Below are 24,904 nucleotides of genomic sequence, written 5' to 3'. Positions count from 1 at the left end.
TGCAGGTAAAACGTTTCCTACCCAGACATACCAAGGATGGCATCAGTTCCTCCAGCTCCCCCCAGGTCCCTCCGAAAAGAGCAAGGGCAGCGTTGCTGCTGTCCTTTCGAGCAGGGATGAATCAGCAGACGGTGAATAGCAGAAAGGGGCTGGCACTGCCGTAGTCCCTCTGCAGACACGAACTGCGCGAACACATTCATCACATCCTGAGAATGCACCCCGGATTTTCTTTTACGTCTGTTGTTATTACAGGCTGCTTGGGCTTGAAAAGTGGAAATCAACCATATGCGACCGAGCCTGTCTCACGTAGTCGGCAATTCCCGGCTACCAGTGGGGGCTGTAAGGGGCTTTCCTGGTCTTCCTAGGTGTGACTGGTGCAGCAGTTGGAAAAATGCCACCTGGGCTGGAGTGTCCCAGCTGACTTCAGGTGGCTGGGACGTGGCAGGGGGCACAATCCTCACTCGCTCTCTGAGGCTGTTTGGAGATGCTAATTGGGGAAACGAAGCTTTTTCTTTTATTTAGAGAAGGACCGCGCTTTATGCGGTGCTGTGCTCCAGATCGAGGAGGGCTTCCCCAAGTTCATTAGTCCCATCTTGTGAAGGCTGGAGAGAGAGGGGGAAACTATCGAGCCTCCTCTGCAACTGGTATTTCCGAGGTGCTCGCAGGGGAGTTGCATGCGAACTTCTCTGAATGAAATGCCAGGGCCGGGTGACGAGCTTGCCATGATTCTATCATGAGTCTTGCATTGGTTGCGTGTTTTTCTTGGAGTCAGTTCCTGGAATCACACAATTAGGTAGGAACGTGTTCTTTAATTTTCAAGGAAGAAAGTCCGTTTCAGGATCTCCCTGTCCCCAGACCTTCACAACTAAAGGGAAGCGAGAAGCTCCTGGCTCGGCGTACCTGGCTGTTTTGAGGTGTTGGTGTTTTGCAGCCAGATTCATGCTTTTAAAAATGGGCAGTAAAAGCCTTTCCCCAATTTCTGAAGCGTGTTCAGTAGTCCTTCCCAGCACTTCAAGGGCTGGATACATAAAAGCCCAAGTGCTCTTTTCCCTGTCTCCTCTCTAACGCACCGCAGAGATGATCAGAGTAGTTCTTTGTGTCTGTGAAAATGATCCGTTCTGGGTGCATGAAACAAGTTCTGCAGGGCTTAAATGACTTTGGCGAGATCTTAGCAGCCTTTGAGGCTCTTGGCCGGTTGGTGTTGCCCATACTTCATTGACTTCAAGGAGATTCCTGCTGGCTGTTAGTCTGGGAAAGGAGATCTGAGAGCTGATGAGCTTAATGAACTAAAGCCACTGCTCAGCTGCTGCACGGGCACTTACGCAGCGTGGGGACCTCTGTGGTGGTCCTTAGCCCACGGCCTTGCTACGTAGGAGTGAAGCACATCCCTTCCCAAAGTTAAGGATGCCAAGGTGGGTGCTGAAGGCTTTGCTAAAAACCAAGGAGGTTCCTAAATGTGCCACAAGAGCCTAAAGCTGGGCTTTAGGGCTGGCTGGGGGGCTCAGCAGCTGGGTGTCTTGGGTCACCCAGCACCCATCCCCTGCGCTTTCCTGCCTACAGGCTCTGCTAGCAATGAGGGGGTGCAAGGCAAGAGAGGACAAAAAGGCAGGCAGCGCTGGGAGGGCATTTCCAAAACCTCCACAGACTTCTTATTGATTATTTTTTTCCTAATTCATCTTAGTTATTCTCAAATCCATCTTAAAACGGGTTGTTTCAAAATCTCTGCTTCATCTTTGGCTTTGCGTGCCCCATCTCAGGGCATCCTGCAATGAAAATCTGGCTTTTCCCAGTTTGAGGTGGAAGAAAAGCCTCATCCCTTGCTTTGCAGCAGCGTTAAAAGGAAAAAAGGCTTTCTGGGCAAGTCCTTGCCTGGAAAGCCCCACACCCTGCCACTGAAGGAGGCTGTTCCCCAGGGAGCCATGGGATGGGAGATGCCAGCCTGGCAGCAGGGTCTTCGGCAGCACCCATGGCGCCGGCTGTTCCCCGGGGAGCCGGAAGCAGGAACATCCCCACCCCGGGGCTTCGGCGGATGAGCAATGGCATGGCTCACCTCAAAGGGAGCCGGAGCCCCGGGGTGCGGGCTCTCGCCCATCTGCCTTCGGGTTAGATCTGCTTTTGCGTCTAAAAAAGGATCCAAAGAATTTGGGCGGGCTGGATGGGGAGGATGCTGGCAATTACCCTGGCACTGAGCGCCTCTCCTTCACGGTGATAACTTAATCAAGCTGATGAGCCCTTAAAAGAAGGACTTTAGCCCAGGGTAAAATAACGGTGGTGACATCCGTAAGCACAGGGGGTTTTGTCTTTTAGTCGCCAGCTGGGTAAAGGCAAGTCCTGGCAAGGCGTCTGGTGACAGCCATGGGCCACCTTTCAGAGCAGCCCTGCACGGGCCAGGCTGCGCCTCGCTCCCTCCTAGCTGGGCAGCAAGGCGTGATAAAACCCTTCAGCATTTAATTCCAGCTGGCGGGGCTGGAGCGAGCCGTCTTCTGCCCTGTTTGCACACGATGCGCGGCAGCAATGCCGCGAGGGTCATGTCCCACGGGCTCTGTCCCCCACAGCCCGGCCGGCTTGGGGACCCCCGTAGCTCCCCCAGAGCCATGCTTTTGTGTCACGGCAAGGCTTGGCTCTGGCAGGCTTGTTTTTCTAGCACGGCAAGTCCGCCTAAAATACCTAGGTGGGGCCCAGCAGGGCAAATGGCCAGCAACCAGCCCTCAGCCGCGCTGGGTGCCCGGGGACGCTGCCCTCGGGGCTGGGGATGGAGAGCAGGGGCAGGATTTCGGGGCCGCGGCGCCTGGCTCTGCCCCGGGGCGCTGGGCAACGGACACCTTCCGTCCGGCAGCTGCTGATGTGAGTGCGTGCGTGAGCCGTGGCACGGCCGGGCTGGTGGGGCCGCCTGGGATGGATGGCTGCCTTTTTTGGGTGGAGGGGCTGGATTTTGGGGCCTTGTTGGGTATCCTTGTTGCATCGGGGGTCTCCGGGGTCCCCATCCTGTGGGGTGTCCCGGCAGGCGCTGCTGGTGATGCTAGCTGATGCCAGGCCATCTGACCAGGGCATTGGCTCAGGGATGATCGTAACGGCAGCACCCCGAGTTTTGGGCCCGAATCAGCCACCTTCTCCTTTCCCTCGCTTTATCAGAATTTTATCACTTTAAGCTGTCGGTCCCCTCATGGGGGGGCAGCGCTGCGGCCTCCCCCCCTTGCCCGATGCTGAGCAGGGGGTGTGTGGGGTGGTGGGGTGCTGTTTGGGGCACCTCCATGATGTGGAGGTGTCAAGGGTTGCGGGATGATGCTGGGGAGTGGGTGGGTGCTATTTGGGACACCCCCATGCTGTGGAGGTGCAGAGGGTTACGGGGTGATGCCGAAGAGGGGGTTTATGTGGGGGGGGGGTGCTGTTTGGGGCACCCCCATGACGTGGAGGTGCCGAGGGTTGCGGGGTGATGCCACGGAGGGGAGGCTGGGGGGGGTTGCTCTTTGCTGCACCCCCATGATGTGGATGGAGGTGCTGAGGGTTGCGGGGTGATGCCGAGGAGGGGGGGGGGGGTGTGCTGTTTGGTGCACCCCCATGATGTGGATGGAGGTGCCGAGGATTGCGGGGGCGCAAGGCGAGCGCCGCTGCGCGCCCGACAGGGGGCGCCGCAATGCGGGCGGCGTTGACCCCGCCCCCGGTGGGCGGGGCTTGCGGGCGGCCCTAAAGGCGGCGGGCGGCGGCGGCGGCGGGCGGCCTGGCGGGCGGCCTGGCGAGCGATGGGGCGGCGGCGGGGGGCGAGGGGCGGCGGGTGCTGGTGGCCGGCCGCGGCCCTGGTGCTGGCGCTGGCTCTGCCGGCGGCGCGACCACGAGGGCTGTACTCGGCCTCTGACCCTGTGGAGCTGCTGGGGACCGGGGCGGAGGGGAGGCTGCTGGGGTCCCCCGGCGCTTGGGCCGTCGAGTTCTTCGCCTCCTGGTGCGGGCACTGCGTCCACTTCGCGCCCACATGGCGGGCCCTGGCCCGCGACATCCGCGGTGAGTCCACGGCACGGCTGCCCTGCTCCCCCCCCCCCTTCCCCGCACCCCCAAACCCTCCCTGTGTCCTTGACCTTGTTTCTCCCCGCCCCCCGCATCCCCGTCTCTGTCTTGTCCCGTGTAATCCCCCGTGTCTCTGTCCCCCTGCCCTCATCAGCGCCCGCGGATCCCCCCTGCATCCCTGTCTGTTCTCCTGCCGGCACCCCGAAATCCCTCCCGCCTCCTTGCCCCATCATCCTTCTCTCCATCAGCGCTCTGGCATCCTCCCCACATCCCAGGCCCTGCATCCTCCGCCCCGTCAGCACCCCTGCACCCTTCCCATCAGCACCCCTCAATCCTCACTGCCCTACCCGCCGTCTGCACCCCGAAATCCCCCTGGGGCCCTGGCACAGCCTCGCTGGAGCATCGGCCTGGTGGGAAGGCTATTCCCCCCCCCCCCCCCCCCCCCCCCCCCGTGATGCCCAGGGCATTCCCCCTTGCCTGGAGCCCCCTTAGCTGGGATAAGCTCAAGCTGAGCCTGCCCCAGGCATGGGGGGTCCCGCTGCCCCCCCCCGACCCTCCCTCACCCCCTGTGCCCCCCGGGAGAGGCTGGCAGGGCGCTGAGCCGATCCCAGCCGCTTTGTTCCCGGCTTTGACCTTGATGCCCGGGCCTGGCTGGTGCCCAGCCCCGCTCGGGGACCCTCGCAGCCCGCTCCCAGCCCCCTCGGCATCCCCGGCTGCGCACGGCTTCTCCCTGTTACTGCGCTGATTGATGCGGCACGGTGGCTGCCCGGTGAGGCAGGGTGCTGGTCAGGGCGGGCACCCCGTCCTTCCCAGGGGATGCCATCCCTTCGAAGGGATGCCGTCAGCGCTCCCCGACGGGGCAGGATGTGAGGAACGGGGTGCGTGCCCGAGCCCGGCGGCAGAACGCCGGCTGTCCTGGCCTCTCTCCAAAGCGGGGTTCCCCCCCCCAGGGCTCACTGCTCCTCAGACCGGGCTGCGGATGGGGTGTCCGCGGAGACGGGGCGGGGAAGCCGCCCACCGTGCTGCTTGGCATCCTCGGGTGGATTTTCGTGGGAGTGGGGTGGGCGGGGAGGATGCTGGGTGACCCGTGGGCACCACGTGCCGATGAGTCCGGGAGCGTGGCTGGCTCCTGTCAGCGTGGCTTGGCACTGGCCTTCCCGTGCCGCTGGTGCCGCGGCAACAGGGAGCAGCCCACCCGCCCCGTCACCTGGGACAACGCAGGATGGTCCCAGCAGGTCCCCATCTCTGGCCGGTTCCCCCACAGGCTCCATCTGTGTGCCGCTGTCCTGCTCGAAGGAGAGCCTGGGCGTTCTCCAGCTTGTGTCCTTCATACCAAGAAGGAGGCATTTCAGAGCTTTATCTCCATCTTGCTGTTGGCTTGCAGAACCCGCTGCTTAGAATGCTTCCGTGCCCCCATTACTTCATAGAATCATAGAATGGCTTGGGTTGGAAGGGACCTTAAAGATCCTCTGGTTCCAACCCCCCTGCCATGAGCAGGGACATCTTCCACCAGACCAGGCTGCTCATCTCTGTTTTACCCCAGGGACCCGCTGGTCATCCCTGGGGAGCCGGCGGTGGAGGGACGCAGCAGGGGAGTGGATGCTCCGCACCTGGGCAGGCTCCACCACGGCGTCCCGGCCGCTAGTTTTGGGTTGTCCCCTCTCAGTTATCGACCCTGCCTTCGGTCTGGGGCGAGACGAGCTGGAGCCCGCGTTCCCTGCTCTCCCCGGCCGCAGTTAGCCATCCCTCCCCTTCTCCCGGCGTCCTCTTGCCGCCGGGGCAGAAGCCGGGCAGGCAGAACCAGACGGGCAGGCAGCCGCGGAGCTGGCGAGGGCAGGGCACGCGAAGCCTGGTTCCGCCTCGCGCGGCTTTCCCCACGCTCCCGCCACACGAAAAGTAGGGCGGCCAGACACTGGCACGGCCCGCGGCTTCGCGTGTTGGTGGCTTGGAAACCATCAGCTGGTCTCCCGCCAGGGGCGAGCCGTGATTTCGGGGCCGGGCCCCCAGCGCGGCGGGAGGTCCCCGTGGTGGCTGCGGGGAGCGGGGCGGTTTTCGGGGCTGAGCTGTGCTGACGGCGTCCTCTGTCCCCGCAGAGTGGAGGCCTGCGGTGACGCTGGCGGCCATCGACTGCGCCGACGAGGCCAACCAGCAAGTGTGCATCGATTTCGGGATCACTGGCTTCCCCACGCTGAAGGTAGGGGCTGCGCGTGCCCAGCGTGTTTGCCAGCGCCCTGTTTTCGCTGTGCCCTGCCTTTTGGCTTGTCCCTCTCTTGCTCAATCAGACTGACAGCGCGACGGCACCAAAATATTCCCTGTGAGGCTTTGCAGGCTGGAGCTGTTTCACCCTTCCCCAAAACATGGCTGTGGCTGGGCTGCAGCTGGCGCAGCTCCTGGGTGATGGAGCAACAAGGAGGGGGAAAACCAAACCGGGGCTTGGTGGTGAAACGCAGAGGCCAGAGCTCCCCTAAGACAGGGGAGAGTCCGAAACCTGAGCTGGAAATGCCCGGGAAAGGCTGCTGGAGGGCAGAGGGTGGCTGCGGGCACGGGATTTGGAGGAGGGCACGGGGATGCTGCGAGAGGCTGCGCGGGGCTCAACTGGGGGCCTTCTGCGGTGGCCTGTGAGGTGCTGTCCCTCCTCCTGCGCCCAGCCCCTGAGCTGTTGATCCCTGAGCCGGATCGCGGCGTTTCCCACCGCAAACAGAGCGTCGGTCCGACACAAGCAGTAACACTGAAGCACTCCAGGTGCAGGCAGCGAAAGCCAGGATCGCCGTGAGGCGGCACCGGGGGGATAAGGGGGTCATCAGCCGTGCCTTCGGTCCCGGCTTACAGGCTCAGCCCGAGGCGGGGTCAGATTTGGGGGTTTGCCGGGGGCGTTGGCTCGTGCCCCAGCCCTGCCCCGGGGTCTCACCGCGCACCCACCGCCCGCGGGATGTGGACTGAAACATCTCCTGGGGCCGGGAGGCGTGCTGATGTGGCGGTGCCAAGAAGTCACTTGCTTCGCGTCCCCCGTCCCCACCAAACATCTTTTGCAAACAGCTCGCGTTCCCAGCCCAGCCTGCAAAGCAAACACCTGGCTGACGCAACCCGGTTTCGCCGCTCCGGCTGTACTGCGGGCACCGGAGCCGCAGTGGGAGGCCGGGAGTGGGGGAAAAAAACCCCTCTTGCCCACTTTGTGAGAGCTCTGGAGCAGGGAGACAGCGGTTTGTAGGGCTTGGAAGGTCCTGGCTGCCTCCCTGGGACCCCTGGAGATGCCTGCCCTGCTGCTGCCAGTGCTCAGCCCTCGGCTGGAGATGGCTCCCAGCCCCTGCTGGCATCCCTGGCCTCCAGAGATGCCCCGGGAGGTGGGGACACAGCCAAGAGCTCCCTCTGGTGTGGCTGGTGTCGGTCAGCATGCTGTGACATGGTGGGGAAACTGAGGCAGAGCCGGTCTGGGGAGGGACTCTCTGCCTGCTGGGCCGTGCTGCCTCCCTGACCTCTCCAAACTCCCTCGCCCCAATTTCCCCTTGTGTTTTTTTTCTCCCCTTTCAGTTTTTCAGAGCTTTTAGCAAGAAGGCAGAGGATGGGATAAGAATTACAAGTGAGTATTCAGAGCCACGGGGTTTGTTTTTTTTTAATCCCGGGTGCAAACAGCCCTGCTGCCCACACCCCTGTGCGTTGGGACCCGGGGGGACAGCTCAGAGCGGCTCCCCTCGGCTCAGCCTGTGGCACCACCTGCCCCGGGACCAACCCCTTGGCCTCCTGTCCCCGGCAGATCCCAGCGCCACTGTCGAGGACCTGCGCCATGCCATCATCGCCAACCTGGAGCAGAGCCGGGATGCCTGGCCGCCCGCCTGTCCTCCGCTGGAGCCGGCGAGGTAGGGACGACGTGATGGGAGGGTGGCTCCAGCCGCCTCCGTCCCACGGAGAGCTGGTTTCGGGGGAAATCTGAGCCAAAAACGAGCACGGAGCAGCTGCTGCATCGCCCCCATCCCAGGGAGAAGCAGATGACCTGCTCAGGCGAGAGCCATTTACGTAGCCCGGATGAGACGAGCCGTGTTGTTACATCTCCTAATGAACCTGCTCGTCGGCCTTAATTAGAGCAAGCGGTGCCTGGGCCGGGGACGTGGCAGTGCCGTGCCACGCTGAGTGAGCCCGCTGCCGTCAGCAGCCTTTTCCTGCCCTGAGAAAGGGTTTTCTTGATCCGGTGCAAATTAGTTGGGATCGGAGTTGTCTTGGCCGGAGGCAGGCGGTTGTTCTGCTGTCCCGGGGGGGGGAAGATTTGGCTTTCCCAAAGCCGTGGTCGAGCCTGACACGTGCTTCAGGTCTCCGGTGCCTCCATGTCCTAGCCAGAAAGCCAACAACCCTGCTTCAAGTTTGTTTTCTCACCTGGGTGAGTGCGCAGCTCTCTGCTGCCCTGCCCTGCCCTGCCCATGCTTTGTTTTCTGCTGCCTTGGCTGACCCCAGCGGGTTTTCTCAAAACCTCTGAACCAGAACAGAAAATGGGGCTGGAAACTTAGGCGGGGAGGAGTTGCCTGCTCGGTGGGGCTGTGCCTGCCCCAGCCGAATCCCTGGGGCCGAGCTCCTGTCGGACTGGAGGCAGAGCGTCCGGCGATGCCGAGGCACCTGCTGCCATCCTCATCTCTTTTGCAGCACGGAGGAGGTTCGCACCTTCTTCCAGAGGAACAAGGACCAGTACCTGGCGCTGATCTTCGAGAAGAGCAACTCCTTTGTGGGCAGGGAGGTGGGTGCAGCCGCATTTATCCCCCTTTTCTCTAGAAGCCCTTCTCCCCAGTGCTGGAGAACTCCTGGGTGCCTCCCTGCTCGGCTTGCGTGCTGCTTTGCAAGTGCAAAGTGTTATACAGGGTGCTGAGGTGGGGCTGGGGATCCCGCCGCACCCCTGTCTGACCCCGGGGCTGCTGGGCTCGCAGGTGGCCCTGGACATGCTGCAGTACGAGAACGTGGCGGTGAGGAGGGTGCTGAGCAGCGAGGAAGAGCTGGTGAAGAAGTTTGGCGTCACCTCCTTCCCCTCGGGCTACCTGCTCCTCCGCAACGGCTCCTTCACCCGCCTGCCCGTGTGAGTGCGGGGCACGGAGCGGGGTGGCTGGGGAGCCCGGGGGGTGCCAGGCTTGTGCCCTGTGTCTCCGCTTGTGGGAAGGCTCGTTAGGAAGGAGACAGGGGGTGGGGCGGGAGGGCTGCTGGGGGGCCAGAGCCCTGAAACAGGCTGCCAGCCCTGCCCGGAGCAGGGGAAATAGCTTGTGACGGAGCCATCCCTCCGCCGCATCTGCCTGGAGGTGGCACGGCGTGGCGGCCCGGGGCTCAGCTCTGCTCTGGGTTTCGTACCGGGATGCCCGCTGTCGAGGCAGGTGGGGAGCACGGACCACGCCGCGCTCATTCCCCACCTCCGAGTTGCCGACCGGGCCGAGTCTTTGATCCCCTTTGCTTCCTGCTCGGGGCTGGGGGATGTTTGGGAGGGACGAGGGTCTTGCTCACGGTTTCTCCTTCCTTGCAGGCACGTGGAGGCGCGCTCCTTTTACACCTACTACCTGCGTATGCTCTCGGGCGTCACCCGCGGCTCCTACAAGCTGAACGTGACCGCCAGCGCTTCCAACGAGACAAACGCGTCCCAGCCGAAACATGCTGACCGGTCAGAGACCCCCCCCCCCCCACCTCCATCGCCTGGGGGCTGCGGGAGGCTGGGGCTGGTGTGGGGAGGAGATGCCGTGGCCGCGGGTGGGCAACGGGCTGGGACTGTGCCTTTCCCGGAGGGGGGGGAGGGGGGCAGGGTGGGAAAAAAAACGGTGGCTGGGTCCCTGGGGGTGGGGGTTACCGGGCTGACGGACCCCCGTGTTGCGCTGCCCTCCCCAGCTCCAAGGTGTACGTGGCCGACCTGGAGTCCACGCTGCACTACTCGCTGCGGGTGGAGGCTGCCCGTCCTGCCGCGCTGTCGGGAGCCCAGCTGGCCGCCCTCAAGTGCTACGTGGCCACGCTGGTGAAGGTGAGGAGCTGTCAGCAGACGGGTGGCCCACACCGCATGGTAGCTGTTTGGAAGCGAAATGCAAACACGGGGTGCGCAGCACTGCGTCCCACTGCTCACAGTCGCCGATGCCAGCCCCATGTCCTGGTGCTCAGTGCATCCCGCAGCCGCCGTGGGGCTGTCCCCGTCCCCATGGGTCTCCAAACTCAGCCCAGAGTCCCAACGGGAGCCGGGAGTGCTGTGTCCAGTTGTGGGCTCCCCAGTTCAAGAAAGTTGAGGAGCTACTGGAGAGAGTCCAGCGGAGGGCTACGAGGATGATGAGGGGACAGGAGCATCTCTCCTATGAGGAGAGGCTGAGGGAGCTGGGCTTGTTCAGCCTGGAGAAGAGAAGGCTGAGAAGGGGACCTTAGAAATGCCAATAAATATCTGCAGGGTGGGTGTCAGGAGGATGGGGCCAGACTCTTTCTAGTGGTGCCCAGCAACAGGACAAGGGGCAATGGGCACAAACTGAAGCAGAGGAAGTTCCAGCTGAACATGAGGAAGAACTTCTTCCCTCTGAGGGTGACGGAGATCTGGCACAGGCTGCCCAGGGAGGTTGTGGAGTCTCCTTCTCTGGAGATGTTCAAGACCCGCCTGGACGCGGTCCTGTGCAGCCTGCTCTGGGTGACCCTGCTTGGGCAGGGGGTTGGGCTGGGTGACCCACAGAGGTCCCTTCCAACCCCGACCATTCTGTGATTCTGTCAGTGGGTGCTGGAAGGTTTCAGACGAGAGCTGGGGTAGGGGTATCGGCGGACAGCAGGCTCGGCGCTGGCAGCGGGTGTCGTGATGAGGCAGTGGGTCTTTTGAGAAGAGGTGCTGTCAGCTGCCAGGGCGGCAGAGAGGATCGGAAGGGTTTGTAGCTCTGATCGCCCGGCTCAGGGGGCTGATCCCTGTGGGCTTGTTCGGTAGTCTGGGAAGGGGACTCCTGCTCTGCCTCTGGGAGAGCCCAATTTAAGGTCTTTCTGCTCCTCTGTTGGGCTTGGTGAAACCTAAGTGTGTAGGAGCTTTGAGCTGGCAGAAGCAGGGCAGCTTAATCTCCTGGTGGGATGGAGCGCGGCGTTTGTCTGAGGTTTTCCAGCAGTGGGGTAGAAGGAGCCCTGTCCCCAGCCCTGTCCCAGCTCCCTGGCCAAGGGTGCGAGCTTGCCGGGGTGGCCGGGAGCGGCGGTGGTTTTTATTTGATCACAGAATCACAGAATGGTAGGGGCTGGAAGGGACCTCTGTGGGTCACCCAGTCCAACCCCCTGCCGAAGCAGGGTCACCCAGAGCAGGCTGCACAGGACCTTGTCCAGGCGGGGCTTGAATATCTCCAGAGAAGGAGACTCCACAACCTCCCTGGGCAGCCTATGCCAGATCTCCGTCACCCTCAGAGGGAGGAAGAAGTTCTTCCTCATGTTCAGCTGGAACTTCCTCGGCTTCAGTTTGTGCCCGTTGCCCCTTGTCCTGTTGCTGGGCACCACTGGAAAGAGTGTGGCCCCATCCTCCTGACACCCACCCTGCAGATATTTATAAGCATTTCTAAGGTCCCCTCTCAGCCTTCTCTTCTCCAGGCTGAACAAGCCCAGCTCCCTCAGCCTTTACCACCTTTTAGTTCTTCCCTCAAACCTTCCCCTCGTTGGCCAAGCCACCGGGTTTGGCGAGGAGGCAGAGCTGCGTCCCCGCCGCGGGCAGGTGGGTGCTGGGTGCTGTGGCTTCCCCGAGAATGCCGAGCTGCTGCTGCCGTTGCCGCGCTCATCCACGGGACGGAGCAGCGTCCCCAGGATTGCCACCAGAACCCAGCCAGCGGGTCCCGGCCTTAACCGTTGCCTTCCCAAGAGTTATTTAAGGCAAGGAAACGGGGAGGGGGGGGAAAAAAACCCTAACGTGGAAAGAAGTGGTGCCTGGATAGCAAGGCGTCGTGTGGCGAAGCTTCCCGTGAGGGAGCTGCCTTCTGCAGCAGAAATGCCGGGGCACAGATCAGTTCCCCCGCGAATCTGGGACTTTTCAGTGTGATTCCCCGCAGGCCCGGGGAGAACGGCTCAGGCTTAGCAAAACGCTCCTTCCTTTCTCCTTCCTTTCACTGCCCCGCCGTCGCGGCTTTGCCTGTGTGCTGCTGGACGCATCCTCCCCGTGAGCTCGTCCGTCCGTCCGCTGGTGGCATACGCTTGGCGGGCTGCCCCCTCTCCCGCAGCGCCTGCGGTTTCGAAGCGCTGCTGCTAATCGGCTTTGTGCTGACTTACGGTCGGAGTGGCTTTTTGCGTCCCTCAGACGGGGCCGGGGTTCGGAGCCTGAATGCACGGGCAGGGGTCTCGCCGCGGCCCCCAGCCCCTCGGGGCCAGAGCCCTCCGGCACACAATGCTGTAGAGGATGCCGGCGCTGCCCGGAGCCCATCCCAGCGAGCTGGGGGTGCTGGTGGGCTGCTCGTGGCGGGGTCTGGGGTTCCTCACCGCTCTCCCCCCTCCCCGCAGTACTTCCCCGGGCGTCCATGCGTGCAGACCTACCTGCGGTCCCTGGACGGCTGGCTGAGGAACTGGACAGAGCCCGAGCTGCCCCGCAGCGCCTTGAAGGAGGCCATGAAGAATAACAGAGACGTAAGGGACCCCGGCCCCTGCTCTCCTCACCCCTGTCCCTTTCCCCTCACCACCCCGCCAGCTCCGACACGTCGCGTCCCTCTGTCCTCCAGGCCTCCCCCCCCTGCCGTGCTCCCCACCAACGTGACCTGGGTGGGCTGCCAGGGCAGCGAACCCCACTTCCGCGGCTACCCCTGCGGGCTGTGGACCGTCTTCCACCTGCTGACCCTCCAGGCTGCCCAGAGCGGCCCCGACAAAGGTATCGGCGTCCCCGGGGTGGGGGTGTCAGCTCTCGGGGAGGGGTGCTGACTTGTCTCCCCACCCAGCAGGTCCACGGGGAGGGCAAGAGCCACGGAGTCAGGGTGCGGGGCTGCTGACTGTGGGACCTTGGCGATTGCACTGTGGGGGTCCGGAATCACCCTCCTTTGTTTGTGTCCCCCCCCGTTACCCTCTGCCTCCCCGCAGAGCTGCCGCTGGAGGTGCTGGGCACCATGCGCTGCTACATCCGGCACTTCTTCGGCTGCCGGGAATGCGCCGAGCACTTCGAGGCCATGGCGGCCGAGTCCATGGACCGGGTGGCCAGCCGGGAGGAGGCTGTCCTCTGGCTCTGGTCCCACCACAACGAAGTCAAACGCTCGCCTGGCAGGTAAGGGGGCGCCATGAGGTGGTTTATACCGGTATGGGGGGAGGGTTGCGTCGCGGTGTCCCCGCTAACCCCCTCGCTGGCTCCGGTCCCCGCAGGAGGTGACACGGAGGACCCCAAGTTCCCCAAGATGCAGTGGCCTCCGCCGGATCTGTGTCCCCAGTGCCACAAAGAGGAGCAAGGGGTGCACGCCTGGGACGAGCCGGCCGTGCTCGCCTTCCTCAAGGTGCACTTCTCCCCGGGCAACATCCACCGGGACTACGCCGAGGCAGACCCTGTCCCTGTGGCCGGGGAGGGGACGGGCGCCAGGCTGGGCACCGAAGGGCTGCGAGAGGAGAGGGAGAAGGAGGAGGAAGAGGAGGAAAAGGAGACGGGGGGCGAGACGAGAGCTGTGGGGCGACCGGGCTCCCCCGAGCCGCGGCGTCCCAGCATCGTGCGGCTGAACCCCAAGCTGCGGGAGGTAGATGAGGACATCGTCGACCTGGACTCCTTCAGCGAGCAGCACTTCAAGAGCCAGGCGCTGCGAGCGGCGGCCGGCCGGCGCCGGCGCCTCAGCAAACGGGACACCATCGCCCTGCCCCAGGACGCCGGCGTGGGCCGGGAGCGCCGGCGGGCTCCCGGCGTCCTGGTCCGGGAGGAAGAGGAGGCTGGGGAGGGCGTGCGGAGGAGCCCCTGGCTGCGGGTGCTCGGCTTGGGCTTCTCCCGCCTGGACATCAGCCTCTGCATCGTGCTTTACTTCCTCTCCTCCATGTGCCTCCTGGGCATGTACACCTTCTTCCGCCTCCGCACCCGCGCCCGGAAAGGCCGCCCCAGCTTCCCTGTGGCCTGAGAGCCGTGGCAGGGGGCCGGGGGGGCTGCCCCCGGAGTGGGTGGGCTGCTGAGACGGGGTCCTGTGCCCCGGCGGGAAGGGGTTCGGTGCATCCCCCCACCCAGCAGTTTCCTCGCCCAGGGTTGGAGTGCGGTGTTGCTGGTTTTGGGGGGGAAGCAGGTGTCGGAGCGTCCCGCTCTCCGGTCGCGGTGCCGTGTTTTCGGGTGAGCGGGAGCTGGGATGCCGACGGCAGTTCGTGTCTCGGCGCCCAGTTGCCCTCGGGAGCTCCACGCTGCCGGACTGGTTTCAAACTGGGAAGCCCAGTCCCACGCCGGGGAGCAGCCCTTTGGGGTCAAACCACTACCAGGGCCGGGAGGGCGTGGGTTTAGCACCCCAAAAAGCGGGCACCGCTGGGCGGGGGGGTGGCACTTGTGGGTTCAGCTGCGTTTTGTGTGTTCTCCCCCCTTTGAGACGTGGACCGGGGGGTGTGTGTGTGTCCCCCCTTGCCCCCTCCCCACGCTGTTGCTCGCTCTCTGCTTGTCTTGGTGGAATAAATTATTTTTGCCAACGCCAGCCCTGCTGTGTCGGCTGGTCCCTGGGCAGCACCTCCCCTCCCTGCCGTCCCCATCACCCCGGGAAGAGCGCTGGCTCCGTTGAAACCCTTTAAAGATTTTTAATTGTCGTGATTGTACGTTTTCTCTTGCTTTTTTGCTCTTGGGTGCGCCGGTGGCCAGCTGCCCCCCTCACATGGCGCCGGGGTTGGGGTGGCTCGTGGTTTGTCCTCAAGCGGGGTGATGGGGAGGGGGCCAGGAAGCTGCCAGAAAAAAGTCACCGCGAGCCGTGGAGCTGCACTTGGGTGCCGGCTGTGCCCGTGGTCCAGAGTGAGGAGGGACGCGCGTGAGCATCCCTGCGTCACCCCCGGGGGACCGGGGCCTGTCCCCGATGCTCCCTGCCCTTTTATCCTTGTTAGGAATCATTAAGGAAAATGGTTGTTTTCCAGGGCCGGGGCCATCTGCTCTCCCGGCGCTGCCTAAATCCCCCTGTAACAAATTCATTGGGATTACGCTGCCCTCCCCCTAATCCTGGCTCTTCCCCCCACGCGGGGGATTTAAAAGGATTAGAGCCCAGCCGATAATAAACTTTATTAAGGGGGGGGGGGGGTGTCAATCCGATTTGGAGCCTTTTTCTTTGATATCTTCACTTTGCCCAGGTGGGAGGCGAGGGCCGGCGGGATGGGGAAGGGGATTGGCCGGCTCCGCCGCTGCCCGGGCACCAAGAGCTCTGGCTCCTCCGGACCTTCCTCCCTCACCTGCCCTTGAAATAAATTTTCTCGCTCTGCCTTTCCTCCTTCTTTGGTGCCTGTGCATGGTCACACCTCCACGGGATGGGGGCTGCCACCCCTGCCACTGCTGGCCCGCTTGCCCTTGGCCATGTTCCTTAGCCAGGTCCTTGGCGGCCTCATCCCGCCACGGAGGGGGGTCTGCGTCCCCCCCCAAGCCGGGTGATGGGTGGGGAGCCCTGCTCCCTCCTGCTCCTTGATTTCCTCGGGGGGTGGGGGGTGTTAATCCCCCGACGTCAGTAACCCGCACCCCGTCCCCACCAGCTGCTCCCTGGCCCGGGTGCGTCGGGGGGATGCAGCAGGAGGGTGCGGGGGCTTGGGGCTGGGGCGGTGGGTGCCAGGAGGGGGGCAGCGGGCAGATTAGCATCCCCCCGCCAGGCGATTTACAGACCGGGGAGCTACAGCTGCCCCTGCGCGCAGGGAAAAAAGAGAGTCCAGGAAACAGACTTTTCCCTAATCCTGTGTGGTGCAGTCCCAGCCCTCCTGGGCCGTGGCACTGGGGTGTGCCCCCCTACCCTGCCAGCAGCTGGGGACCCTCGCGGGCAGGAGCACCCCCACACCGTCCCCCTCGGGGCAGCGTCCCCACCCAAGCATCACACCGTGCCATGGATGCTCTTGCAGGTGGGATGGGCTGTCTGGGGGGGACACACCGTGCTCCGAGCCCCCCGAGCTGCCCTCCCCAAGGAGGTGACCCCTTCCCAGCACGGCTAATTACCCAAATGGCCGCAGGCCGGCGCGAGGCGGCCTCCGTTCCCTAATACAATTTACCCTCAAGCGCAATTTAATTTTCCGCCTGGCCGGCGGCCGGCCCCCCACACGCCCAGCCACCTTCCCACCCCTCGGCGCTCGCTTCGCCCCTCATCCCTTTCACTCCTTGGTGCGGGAGAGACCCTTTCTCCACCAGCATCCCCCCGCTTGGGCCGTAAAATCACCGGGGGGGGGTTCACTTAGCATCGATTAATTTTCGATAACAATTAGCGATGCTCCGCTCGGCAGCACCTGCAACGGGAGAGGCTTTCTCTGGCCGGTGGTGAGTACCCGGGTCGCTCCGTGCTCCTCCTCACCGTAGGGGGGTGTGGGATGGGGTCACGGGTAACTATTGGGGGGGGGTGAAGTGGGGAGCGGCGGGGGCTGCTGGCAGGCTGTGCACACGGGGGGGAGTTGCCCCGTGCCAAAGGGTGGCTGTGGCAGTTTTGGGCCCATAAGGGCATTTCTCTCCACCCTCCCCCACCCCGCTTTGGGCTGGGGGAGCTGGTTTCGTCATGCCAGGGGGACTCTGGGAGGTGGGCTGAGACCTGGCGCACTTGCTGCATGGGTGCTGTGAAGCCCCCGCTGTCGCCTGAGGTCCCCAGCACCTCCAAGCCCCCCCAGGTTTTGCTGGTGGGGGGACACGGCTGCGCTCACACCCCCCTGGGTGAGGGCCAGGAGTGGGTTTTCCTTGCACCCCCCCAAAAAAATCCCACCTTGAATCACCCTTGGTGCAGCGATGTCCCCGCTGCCCTCGGCGTCCGCAGTTCCCAGGGCTGGGGGAGCACGGGGTGGGGGGGGGGGGGGGTGGGGGCTGGGTCCGGGTGTTGGCAAAGGCTCCGGGCTTTTACCTGCTTTTTTTGTTATCAATTAATACTGACTAAACCGTCCCTGCTCGTTTGTGGGTTTTGCATCGTCGCGTCGCGCTGCCGGTGTCTCTGTCCAGCTGCGGGGCCGTGGGCAGGGCTCAGGTGATGTAGATGAAGGAGAGGGGGGGCATCTGCATGGGGCCAGAGGCCCCCCCAGAGCCGCCCTGGAAACACGACCCTCTGCAGATCCTGACGATCACCCTTCTGTGGGTGCGCTGTGTCGGTCCTCAGCCCGGATTTAGCTTTGGGGGAGGAGGAAGCCTGAGGGGGGAGGCTTTTGCCCCCTGTGACGTGTCACCCCCCCCTCATCGGGCACCACCAGGACCCGGCAGCATCTTAGAATCGCAGAACCGTTAGGGCTGGAGAAGACCTCTGAGGTCATCGAGTCCAACCGTCTTGGGTGGCACGGAGGGGGGTTGCGGGGCCAGCAGCGTATGCCCACCTGGACCACCCTGCCCTCCCTGCTCTCCAGGGAACCGGGCTGTGCTGGGGAAACCAAACCCAAAAAAAAAACCCCTGAAAGAGCCCCAAAACTCACCAGCACGAGGAACAGATGGACAGCGGGAGCGATGGGGGGGGCACAAAGCAACACTGCAACAGCGGGGAGGGGATGAAGGCTCTACTGGGAAGATGCGGCGAGCCAAGAGCGAGCAAGGAGGAAGCTGCTGGTGTTTGGGGTTGGTTTTTTTTTCAGGGGACAGTGGTGGGGGCAACCCCCCCCCCCCAAGCAGCACGCTGCTCCCCAAAGCTCCCTTCGAGCGATCCCGAGCGGGGCGGAGGGGGCCGGATCTATCTGGCAAAGCAGAAAATGAATGAAAATTCAATTCCCCGAGGAGCAGGGGGTGGGGGGGCTGTTAGCCCGGCTGAGAGGTAAATCAGAGCGTGTCGGAGGGGAGGGGACGAGATGGCCCCCACCAGCGGTGGAATAATTAGGGAAATAGGTTGGAAATGCGAAGCGGTGGGGCTGTGTCCGTCTGTCTGTCCGTCCACGCGTCCGGCAAAACTTCTCCTGCCAACCCTCCTTAGGGACCTGCCTTTCTGCGTCCCCCGGGTGGCTGGGGATGCCCCGGGGGGGGCGGTGGCCCTGCCCCCAGGGGCTGGGGGGCACAGGTGGCCGGGGGTTAATGCACTGCAGAGCCAGCTCATGATGTAGGGGAGCAGGGGAGGGGATGGGACCACCTCCCCCCCGTGGCGGGAGGCTGATTTCGGGGCTTGGTGGGTTGGGGGCTGGGGGGGGGGGGGGCTCACTGCTGCAATGAGCGCACACGGTCTCTGCCTGGTGGTGCCGGACGAGCCGGCCGGGGCTTTGCTGGGAAAACGGAGCTTTGGGGTTAAAAACCGAGCAGCTCAGTGAAAAACTATCATTTTTTTTCTGAAGGAATTCATCAAGCTTAATACATTTCTTAGGTTTTATTATTTTTAATTTTTAAATGACGTTTTATTTTTAAACGACACTGGCTCGTCCCACCCGCGCTTTTCCCAAGGGGGCCGGTTCGGGTTTTTCCAGGTGGGAAAAGCCTCTGCGCTTGCGTCTCCGCCTGTCAACGCCGCACGGCACGGGCAGAGCCGGACGCCGCAGCGCTTCGGGGCCGCATGGCACCGGCGTCGCCAAGCTGGGCAGCGCTCCAGCTACCGCCAGCCGTTGGCATCCTCACCGGGCCCTTTGCCGCGGGGTCCCGCTGCCTCGCGACGCGTGGTTGGGGTGCCCCAGGGTTTTCCCCTGGCCAAGACCCGCAGGGATCTTTCCGGAAGCCGGCATCAGGCCGAGCCCTTCGCCCTGGGCCTTCGGCATCGCCGCCCTTGTGTGGTGGCCATTATGTCGGGGTGGCTCTTTCCATGCCCACACGTGTCGTGGTGGGAGACGCTGTCGCGACGGGGCCCGGGTGTGCTCCAGCGCCTGGTCGGAGCAGAGCTTTCGCTGGCGTTGCCCACAGCGGGTGTTGGCAGCTGGGCGCTGGTGTCGCGGCGAGGGGATGGCGACGGGATGGTGTCCCCGCAGCTGGGCAGCCCCCCGTTCCCCGGTCCCAGCAGGAGGGACAGGCGCAGACCGGGGCCTTCGGTTCTTCGCCCTCTCCCACGCCACGGACAGAGCTCCCCGGGACTGGACAGCACCATGTCGCGACAGCACTACGCCGCGACGGCACTACGTCGCGACGGCACCATGTCGCGACAGCGCCAGCCGCTGGGGGCCGGGCCCCGGCGCGCTTCGCGGCCGCTGGGCGCCCCTAGCCCCCGCCCCTTCCCCGCAGGCCCCGCCTCCGCCGCGCAAGCCCCGCCTCCCCGCCTTCAGGCCCCTCCCCCGGCGGCCGGAGCCCGGCGGCGATTGGCCCGGGCCTTGCGGGCGTTGACGTCAGGCGCGCTCCCCGCAGGGGGAATGAATGGGAGGCGGGCGGCGCTGGCAGGCACAGCTGCGGCGGCGCGCCCGGGCCGGCACCGGCACCGGCACCGCCCGCGGGACCCGGCGCTGCCTCCCGCCGCGGGGCTCCGCCGGCCCGGGCCGTCTCCCGCCCTCCCGCCCTTCCCCGCTTCTCCCCCCCCCCCCCCCCCGCCCCGGGCCAATAAAACGATGCAAAGCTCCGCGCTCGCTGCCGAAGGGGCTGTCAAGGGGCTGCCCGAGATCCTCGGCGTGCCGGTGCAACGTAAGGACGCTTTTCTCTTCTTCCCTCCTTGCGCTCCCCGCCGCGGAAAGCTCCCGCACCCGCTCCCGCACCCCAGGGTCGTTTATTCCTTCCCCCCCCCAGCCCCATAATAACCGGCAGCGCGGTGCCCCCGGCGGGAGCGGTGCGGGCCCGGCCCCGACGGGGCAGTCGGCTCCTGCCGTGCGTGAGCGAGTGGACGTGCGTGCGTGTGTGTGTGTGTGTGCGCTGCCCCGCTCCCCGCCCCGCAGCACGCCGCCCCCCGCTTATATCGTTTATCGCGACAGGCAGCGCCCGACGGGCGGGCGGCGGGACGGGGACCCAGCGCCGTGTCACCGGGACCGGGGAGGGGGGGACGGGGATGGGGGCCCGGCTCGGCTCCCGCTGCCGCCGCGTCCGCGCCCGTCCCGAAACCACCGAAACCCCGGCCCCCCCGAAACCACCGAAACCCCCGGCCCCCCCGAAATACTCCAGAGCTACAGGTAGCGTGCCCGGGTGAGCGCGCAGGCCCGCGCGCGCGGGGGGTGGGAGGGGGTGCACCCACGTCCGCGTGGATGTGCCTGCACCCCACGGGTGTCTGGAGCCGCGCGGGTTTCAGTCGTTTCTATAGGGCCGAGAACACCCCCCCCGATTCTATAGGGCCGAGCCCTGCGCGTGGGCGGCGCGGGCTGGAGCTGCGCGGGGCTTGCTGTTAATTAATATTATTATTGTTATTATTATTTTTTTTTTTTCCCTTCCGTTTGCAAACGGTTTTTCGAAAACCGGGGCCTCGCCGCGGGCCCGGAGCCGGGGGACGCTCTGTGTCCGCCCCCCCCCTCCCACCCCGGGACACCCGGAAAGTTGCGGGGCACGGAGCGGCGGGAGGGGGGGGGCTGTGCGGGGAGGCGGCCGCGATCGGGCGGCGGCCGGGTGGGGGATGGGCGCACCCCGGCCGCCCGCCCGCTCCGGGCCGCCTCCCCGCAGCCCCCCTCCGCCGCTCCGTGCCCCGCATCGGCCCGAGTCCCCCCCGGGAGGCTGCAATTCGTTTTCCGTGGGGTGTCTTTTTTTTTTCCTCCGCGGGGAGTGAAGCCGCTGCCCCTGCCCGCCAGTCCCCGTCCTGCCGGGGGGGGAAGTCCCCGTTATCCCCCGCTTCGATCCGGTTGCCCGGGGAGGGCGGGGGGGGGGAGGGGGGGGAGTTGCAGGCGGGGTACCTTTAATCATATCCCGCAGCGGAGGGGAAAAAATAATCCCCGGGGGCAAGGGGCTGCTCCCGGGCAGGGGGATGCCTTCCGGGGGGGTGGGGTGTTCTGCCTGCCCCGGGGTCCCCCCCCGGCAGCACCTCGATGTTTCACCGGGCGCGGAGTGAAAACAGCCGGCGTTTTCGTTTCTGTTCGCTGTCGAACCGCGGATTTCCCCCCTCCCCCCCTCCCCCGGTTTTAGCAGGGGCTGGGTCCCTGCAGCACCCACTTCGGCGAGGTTTTGGGGAGCCGAGCCCGGGGGGGGGAATCTCTTATCCCCCCCCCCCCCCCCGACAGCTCCAGCTCTGCAGACGGGTTCGTCCAAACCATAAGAAGCCGAATATTATTTATGAATATTGTTTTGCTAAATCTCACCGAAGCGCAAACTTCTGCCAAAGGCTGCGGGAAATCGTGCCCGGGTGCCGCCGGCCTCTGGCCAAGGGGCTGGGGAGAGCTGGGGGCGGGGGGGGGGTGTTGATTATCGCCGCTGGGAAAGTCGTTTGCGCTGCAGAGGAAGGGGTCGGAGGGGTTTTTCTGCCTGCGAAGGAACGAGGTTTCCTCCTCGCCGGGGTCTTTTTTAAGCACCCCCCCGATTCGGTGCTTTCCTCGGTGGTGGGTGCGGGCTCCGGTAGCGGGGGGGGCCGCACCGGACCCCTCTGCGCTCCGCTTCCCCTCTGCGCTCCGCTTCCCTCCCCCCCCCCCCGCGGGTCATAACCCCTTCCCCTTAAAAAAACAAAAATACCCCCCAAAAACCCTCATACTCGGGGAGGAGGGGGGAGTTTGCGGTGCGGGGCCGGACTGCGGGAGCGCTTCGTGTCCCCGCCCCCCGCCCCCCCCCCCCCCCCCCGCCGCTCCGGTCTGCGCTGCCCGGGGCGGGTTTCCCAGCCCACCCGCCGGTTACTTTCGTTCCCATCCTTCTTCCCGTCGGGGAGAGGGGGGGGTGGGAAGGCGGACCCGCCGCCCCCCCGGTCCCGGTGACGACTCGGGGGCCACCGTGCATGGGAGGGGGCTGGGGACACACACACACACACACAGGTTGCGGGACTGGCTGTTACGGGTTGGAATGGGATACGGCTGCGGTGCCCCCCCGGGAGCATCACCGCGGGGAGGGGGGGGGACACCCCCAGCCTTACCACATCCCCCCCCAATCCCGGGGAGCGCTTGCACTGGGGCTGCTGCACCCCTGGGGGAGTCCCGGGGTAGAGGGGGGCTGTGTGTGCCCCCCCCGGGCTGGGCTGGCTGCCGGAGCATCTCTCCGGGCTCGCCGTCAGCGTTATTCTCATCAGAGCCAAGAATTTCGTTAAAACCAGCGAAATGCGGGCGGGGGGGGGAGCAGCGGCACAGCCCCTCCCTGCCAGGGCACGCAGCGGGGCGCGGGGGCCGCGTTTCGGCTGGGTTTTGAAGATATTTTTCTATCTGTGTGCACCAGGCAAACCAGTGGGTTGACTGGGAACAACTCCTGGTCCCCCCGCAGCTCCCCGTCGTTGTTGTTATTATTATATTTACTATTTATATTTACTATTTATATTTACTATTCGTATTTACTATTTATATTTACTATTTATATTTACTCTTTATATTTATATAATATATATTTACTATGTACATTATATTTACTATTATAATATTTATTATTATTTTTATTATTATATTTATCAGTATACCTATATTTATTATCGTTATTATATTTGATTCTTATTTATAATTATTGTATTTGTTATATTTATTATTATGTTTATTATCATTATTACATTTTATTTTTATTTGTTATAATAGTATTTGTTGTTGTTGTTGTTATTATTATTATTTAGTATTTAGTAGGGGGAGAGCAGCCAAGCCGACGCGAGCTCCGCGCGCCCGTGTGCACGCACAGACCGGCCTGCGCTCGGTTGGTGCCGCGCATCTGCGGACAGATCGGCAGCAAAAAATAGGTCTCCGTCCCCCCCCCAAAAAAAAACTCCAAACTATTTTTCTCTGGAAATTTGGAGGAAGAAGATGTTGGCCGTGTCTGCTGCAGGCGAAGAAATTCATCTGCCTTTCTGGTGTTAAGAAAGAGAAAGCTGTGTTAGCTCATGAGGATGCATATATATACATATATATATGAGATTATGTCTATGGGTATAGACATCCCCATGTAGATAAATACCCATTTATATATAAATGACCTTCATAAGCACACACATAGGTTTATGAAATAGAGAAGAAGGCTGGCTTTGCGACATCCCCAGCCGCAGGGCTGCGGCAGCGGAGCAGCGGCCGGTGCCGACCCGCTGCCGGGGGGCCGCTGCCAGCGGCGGGGGGCCAGAGCATCCAGGGGTCTGCAGAGTGAGGAGGAGGAGAGGGGCCGAGAGGAGCTGTAGATACTGCTTGCTTTCTTTTTCTTTCTTTCTCTTTCTTCTTTCTTTCTTTTTCTTTCTTTCTTTTTCTTTCTTTCTTTTCTTTCTTTCTTTTCTTTCTTTCTTTTCTTTCTTTCTTTCTTTCTTTCTTTCTTTCTTTCTTTCTTTCTTTCTTTCTTTCTTTCTTTCTTTCTTTCTTTCTTTCTTTCTTTCTTTCTTTCTTTCTTTTCTTTCTTTCTTTCTTTCTTTCTTTCTTTCTTTCTTTCTTTCAAATTTATTCTGGTGTTGTTAGTGCGGCACAGGCATAAATGCCACCGATAAATATGGTCGGGAGGGCACTGGGTTGTCACTGTCTCACCTGCGGAATTATTAAATCAGCTGCCTGCGCTGGGGAGACCGGGCAGCACCCGGAAGTGTTGATAATTGATGTTGCTGAAGGCTCGAATAATACGATTTTCTTCTGCGGTCTTTTCCTTCCCGCCCCCGCCCGCCTTTCTCTCCCTCCCTTTCCTCTTCCCCCTTCCTTCTTTTTCCTTTTCCACCCTTTCCCTCCCTCCCTTCCTCTCCCCCCCTTTCTTTCCTCTTCCCCCCCTTTCTTTCCTCTTCCCCCCCCTTTCTTTCCTCTTCCCCCCCCTTTCTTTCCTCTTCCCCCCTTTCTTTTCCTCTTCCCCCCTTTCTTTCTCTTCCCCCCTTTCTTTCCTCTTTTCCCCCGTTCTTTCCTCTTTTCCCCCGTTCTTTCCTCTTTTCCCCCCTTTCTTTCCTCTTCCCCCCCCTTTCTTTCCTCTTCCCCCCCCCTTTCTTTCCTCTTCCCCCCCCTTTTTCCTCTTTTCCCCCCTTCTTTCCTCTTTCCCCCCCCTTTCTTTCCTCTTTCCCCCCCTTTCTTTCCTCTTTCCCCCCTTCTTTCCTCTTTCCCCCCTTCTTTCCTCTTTCCCCCCCTTTCTCTTCTTTCCTCCTTCCTCCTTTATTTTCCTCCTTTTCTCTTCTTTCCCCTTTCCTCCTTTATTCCCCTTTCCTCCTTTATTTTTCCCCCTTTTTCCTTCTTTTCCCCCCCTTTCCTCCTTTATTTTCTCCCTTCTTTTCTCCCCTTCTTTCTTCTTTTCTGTTTTCCCCTTTTATTTCTTTCCTCTTTTCTCTCCTCCTTTCCCCTTTCCCCCTGCCTTCCCCTTTTCCGCTTCCCCCCCTTCCCTCCCCTCTTTCTGCCCCTTTTTTCGGCCTCACTTTCCCCCTTTTTTTCCCTTTTCCCCCCCCGGGGTAGCACCCAGCCCAGTGTACCGCAGGTCCCCTCTCCCTGGCCCCGGTCCCTCACCCTGCCAGCCCGGCAATGCCCAGCCAGTGCCCGGTAAGGGTCCACCCAGCCCGGCCACTTCGCTTGGGGACCGCTGAGCCCCTCCGAAGCCCCCCCAAGCACTTGGAGCAGTGTAAAAATAAAATCACTGCACACCTCCCCCCCCCCATTTACTGCGGCCTCTCTCGGTGGCGCGGAGGCAGCCCCTCTCCACAAACATCTCTCCTGCTCTTACGCTCTGGCTAAGGGCATGGGTGGCTGGGTTTTGTGGCTGGGTTTTTTTTGTTTTGTTTTGTTTTTTTGTTCATTTTTTTATCCCTAAAATCAATCTGCTTTTGTGCCTGCATGTCAGCACGATGTGCCGGGCTTTTACCGGGCAATCTTCTCCTGCGGACTTTTACAGCGGCTCCCGTTTATTCTGAACTGGGGCAGACAGAGGGATAAATACCCAGCACTTCAGATCTATAGAAGCTGCCTACCTGTAGGA

At 62.7% G+C, this 24,904-nt stretch overlaps 2 protein-coding genes across 2 annotated transcripts in view; both read left to right on the top strand.

The window, feature by feature from the left end:
- Window positions 1–3,737: 3,737 nt before the first annotated feature.
- Window positions 3,738–14,561, top strand: QSOX1 (quiescin sulfhydryl oxidase 1). Its single transcript, XM_075422522.1, is given in 13 exon segments — window positions 3,738–3,996; window positions 6,093–6,193; window positions 7,528–7,576; window positions 7,751–7,853; window positions 8,629–8,719; window positions 8,907–9,052; window positions 9,488–9,622; window positions 9,844–9,973; window positions 12,436–12,563; window positions 12,657–12,796; window positions 13,003–13,166; window positions 13,168–13,183; window positions 13,279–14,561. Coding segments are annotated over 13 exon segments (2,190 nt in total). The 5' UTR covers window positions 3,738–3,740; the 3' UTR covers window positions 14,010–14,561.
- A 4,756-nt stretch (window positions 14,562–19,317) lies between these two features.
- Window positions 19,318–24,904, top strand: part of LHX4 (LIM homeobox 4) — an 8,441-nt gene continuing 2,854 nt past the window's right edge. Inside the window, 7 exon segments of the mRNA XM_075424100.1 lie at window positions 19,318–19,344; window positions 19,346–19,405; window positions 19,408–19,582; window positions 19,659–19,784; window positions 19,867–20,061; window positions 23,511–23,597; window positions 24,388–24,471. Coding sequence (XP_075280215.1) covers window positions 19,318–19,344; window positions 19,346–19,405; window positions 19,408–19,582; window positions 19,659–19,784; window positions 19,867–20,061; window positions 23,511–23,597; window positions 24,388–24,471 — 754 coding nt within the window.

The sequence above is a fragment of the Opisthocomus hoazin genome, chromosome 6 (genome assembly GCF_030867145.1).
Source record: "Opisthocomus hoazin isolate bOpiHoa1 chromosome 6, bOpiHoa1.hap1, whole genome shotgun sequence".
In the NCBI taxonomy this organism is placed as follows: domain Eukaryota; kingdom Metazoa; phylum Chordata; class Aves; order Opisthocomiformes; family Opisthocomidae; genus Opisthocomus; species Opisthocomus hoazin.
Note: the sequence above shows the minus strand (reverse complement) of the source record. Positions and strands in the feature narration are given on the sequence as shown.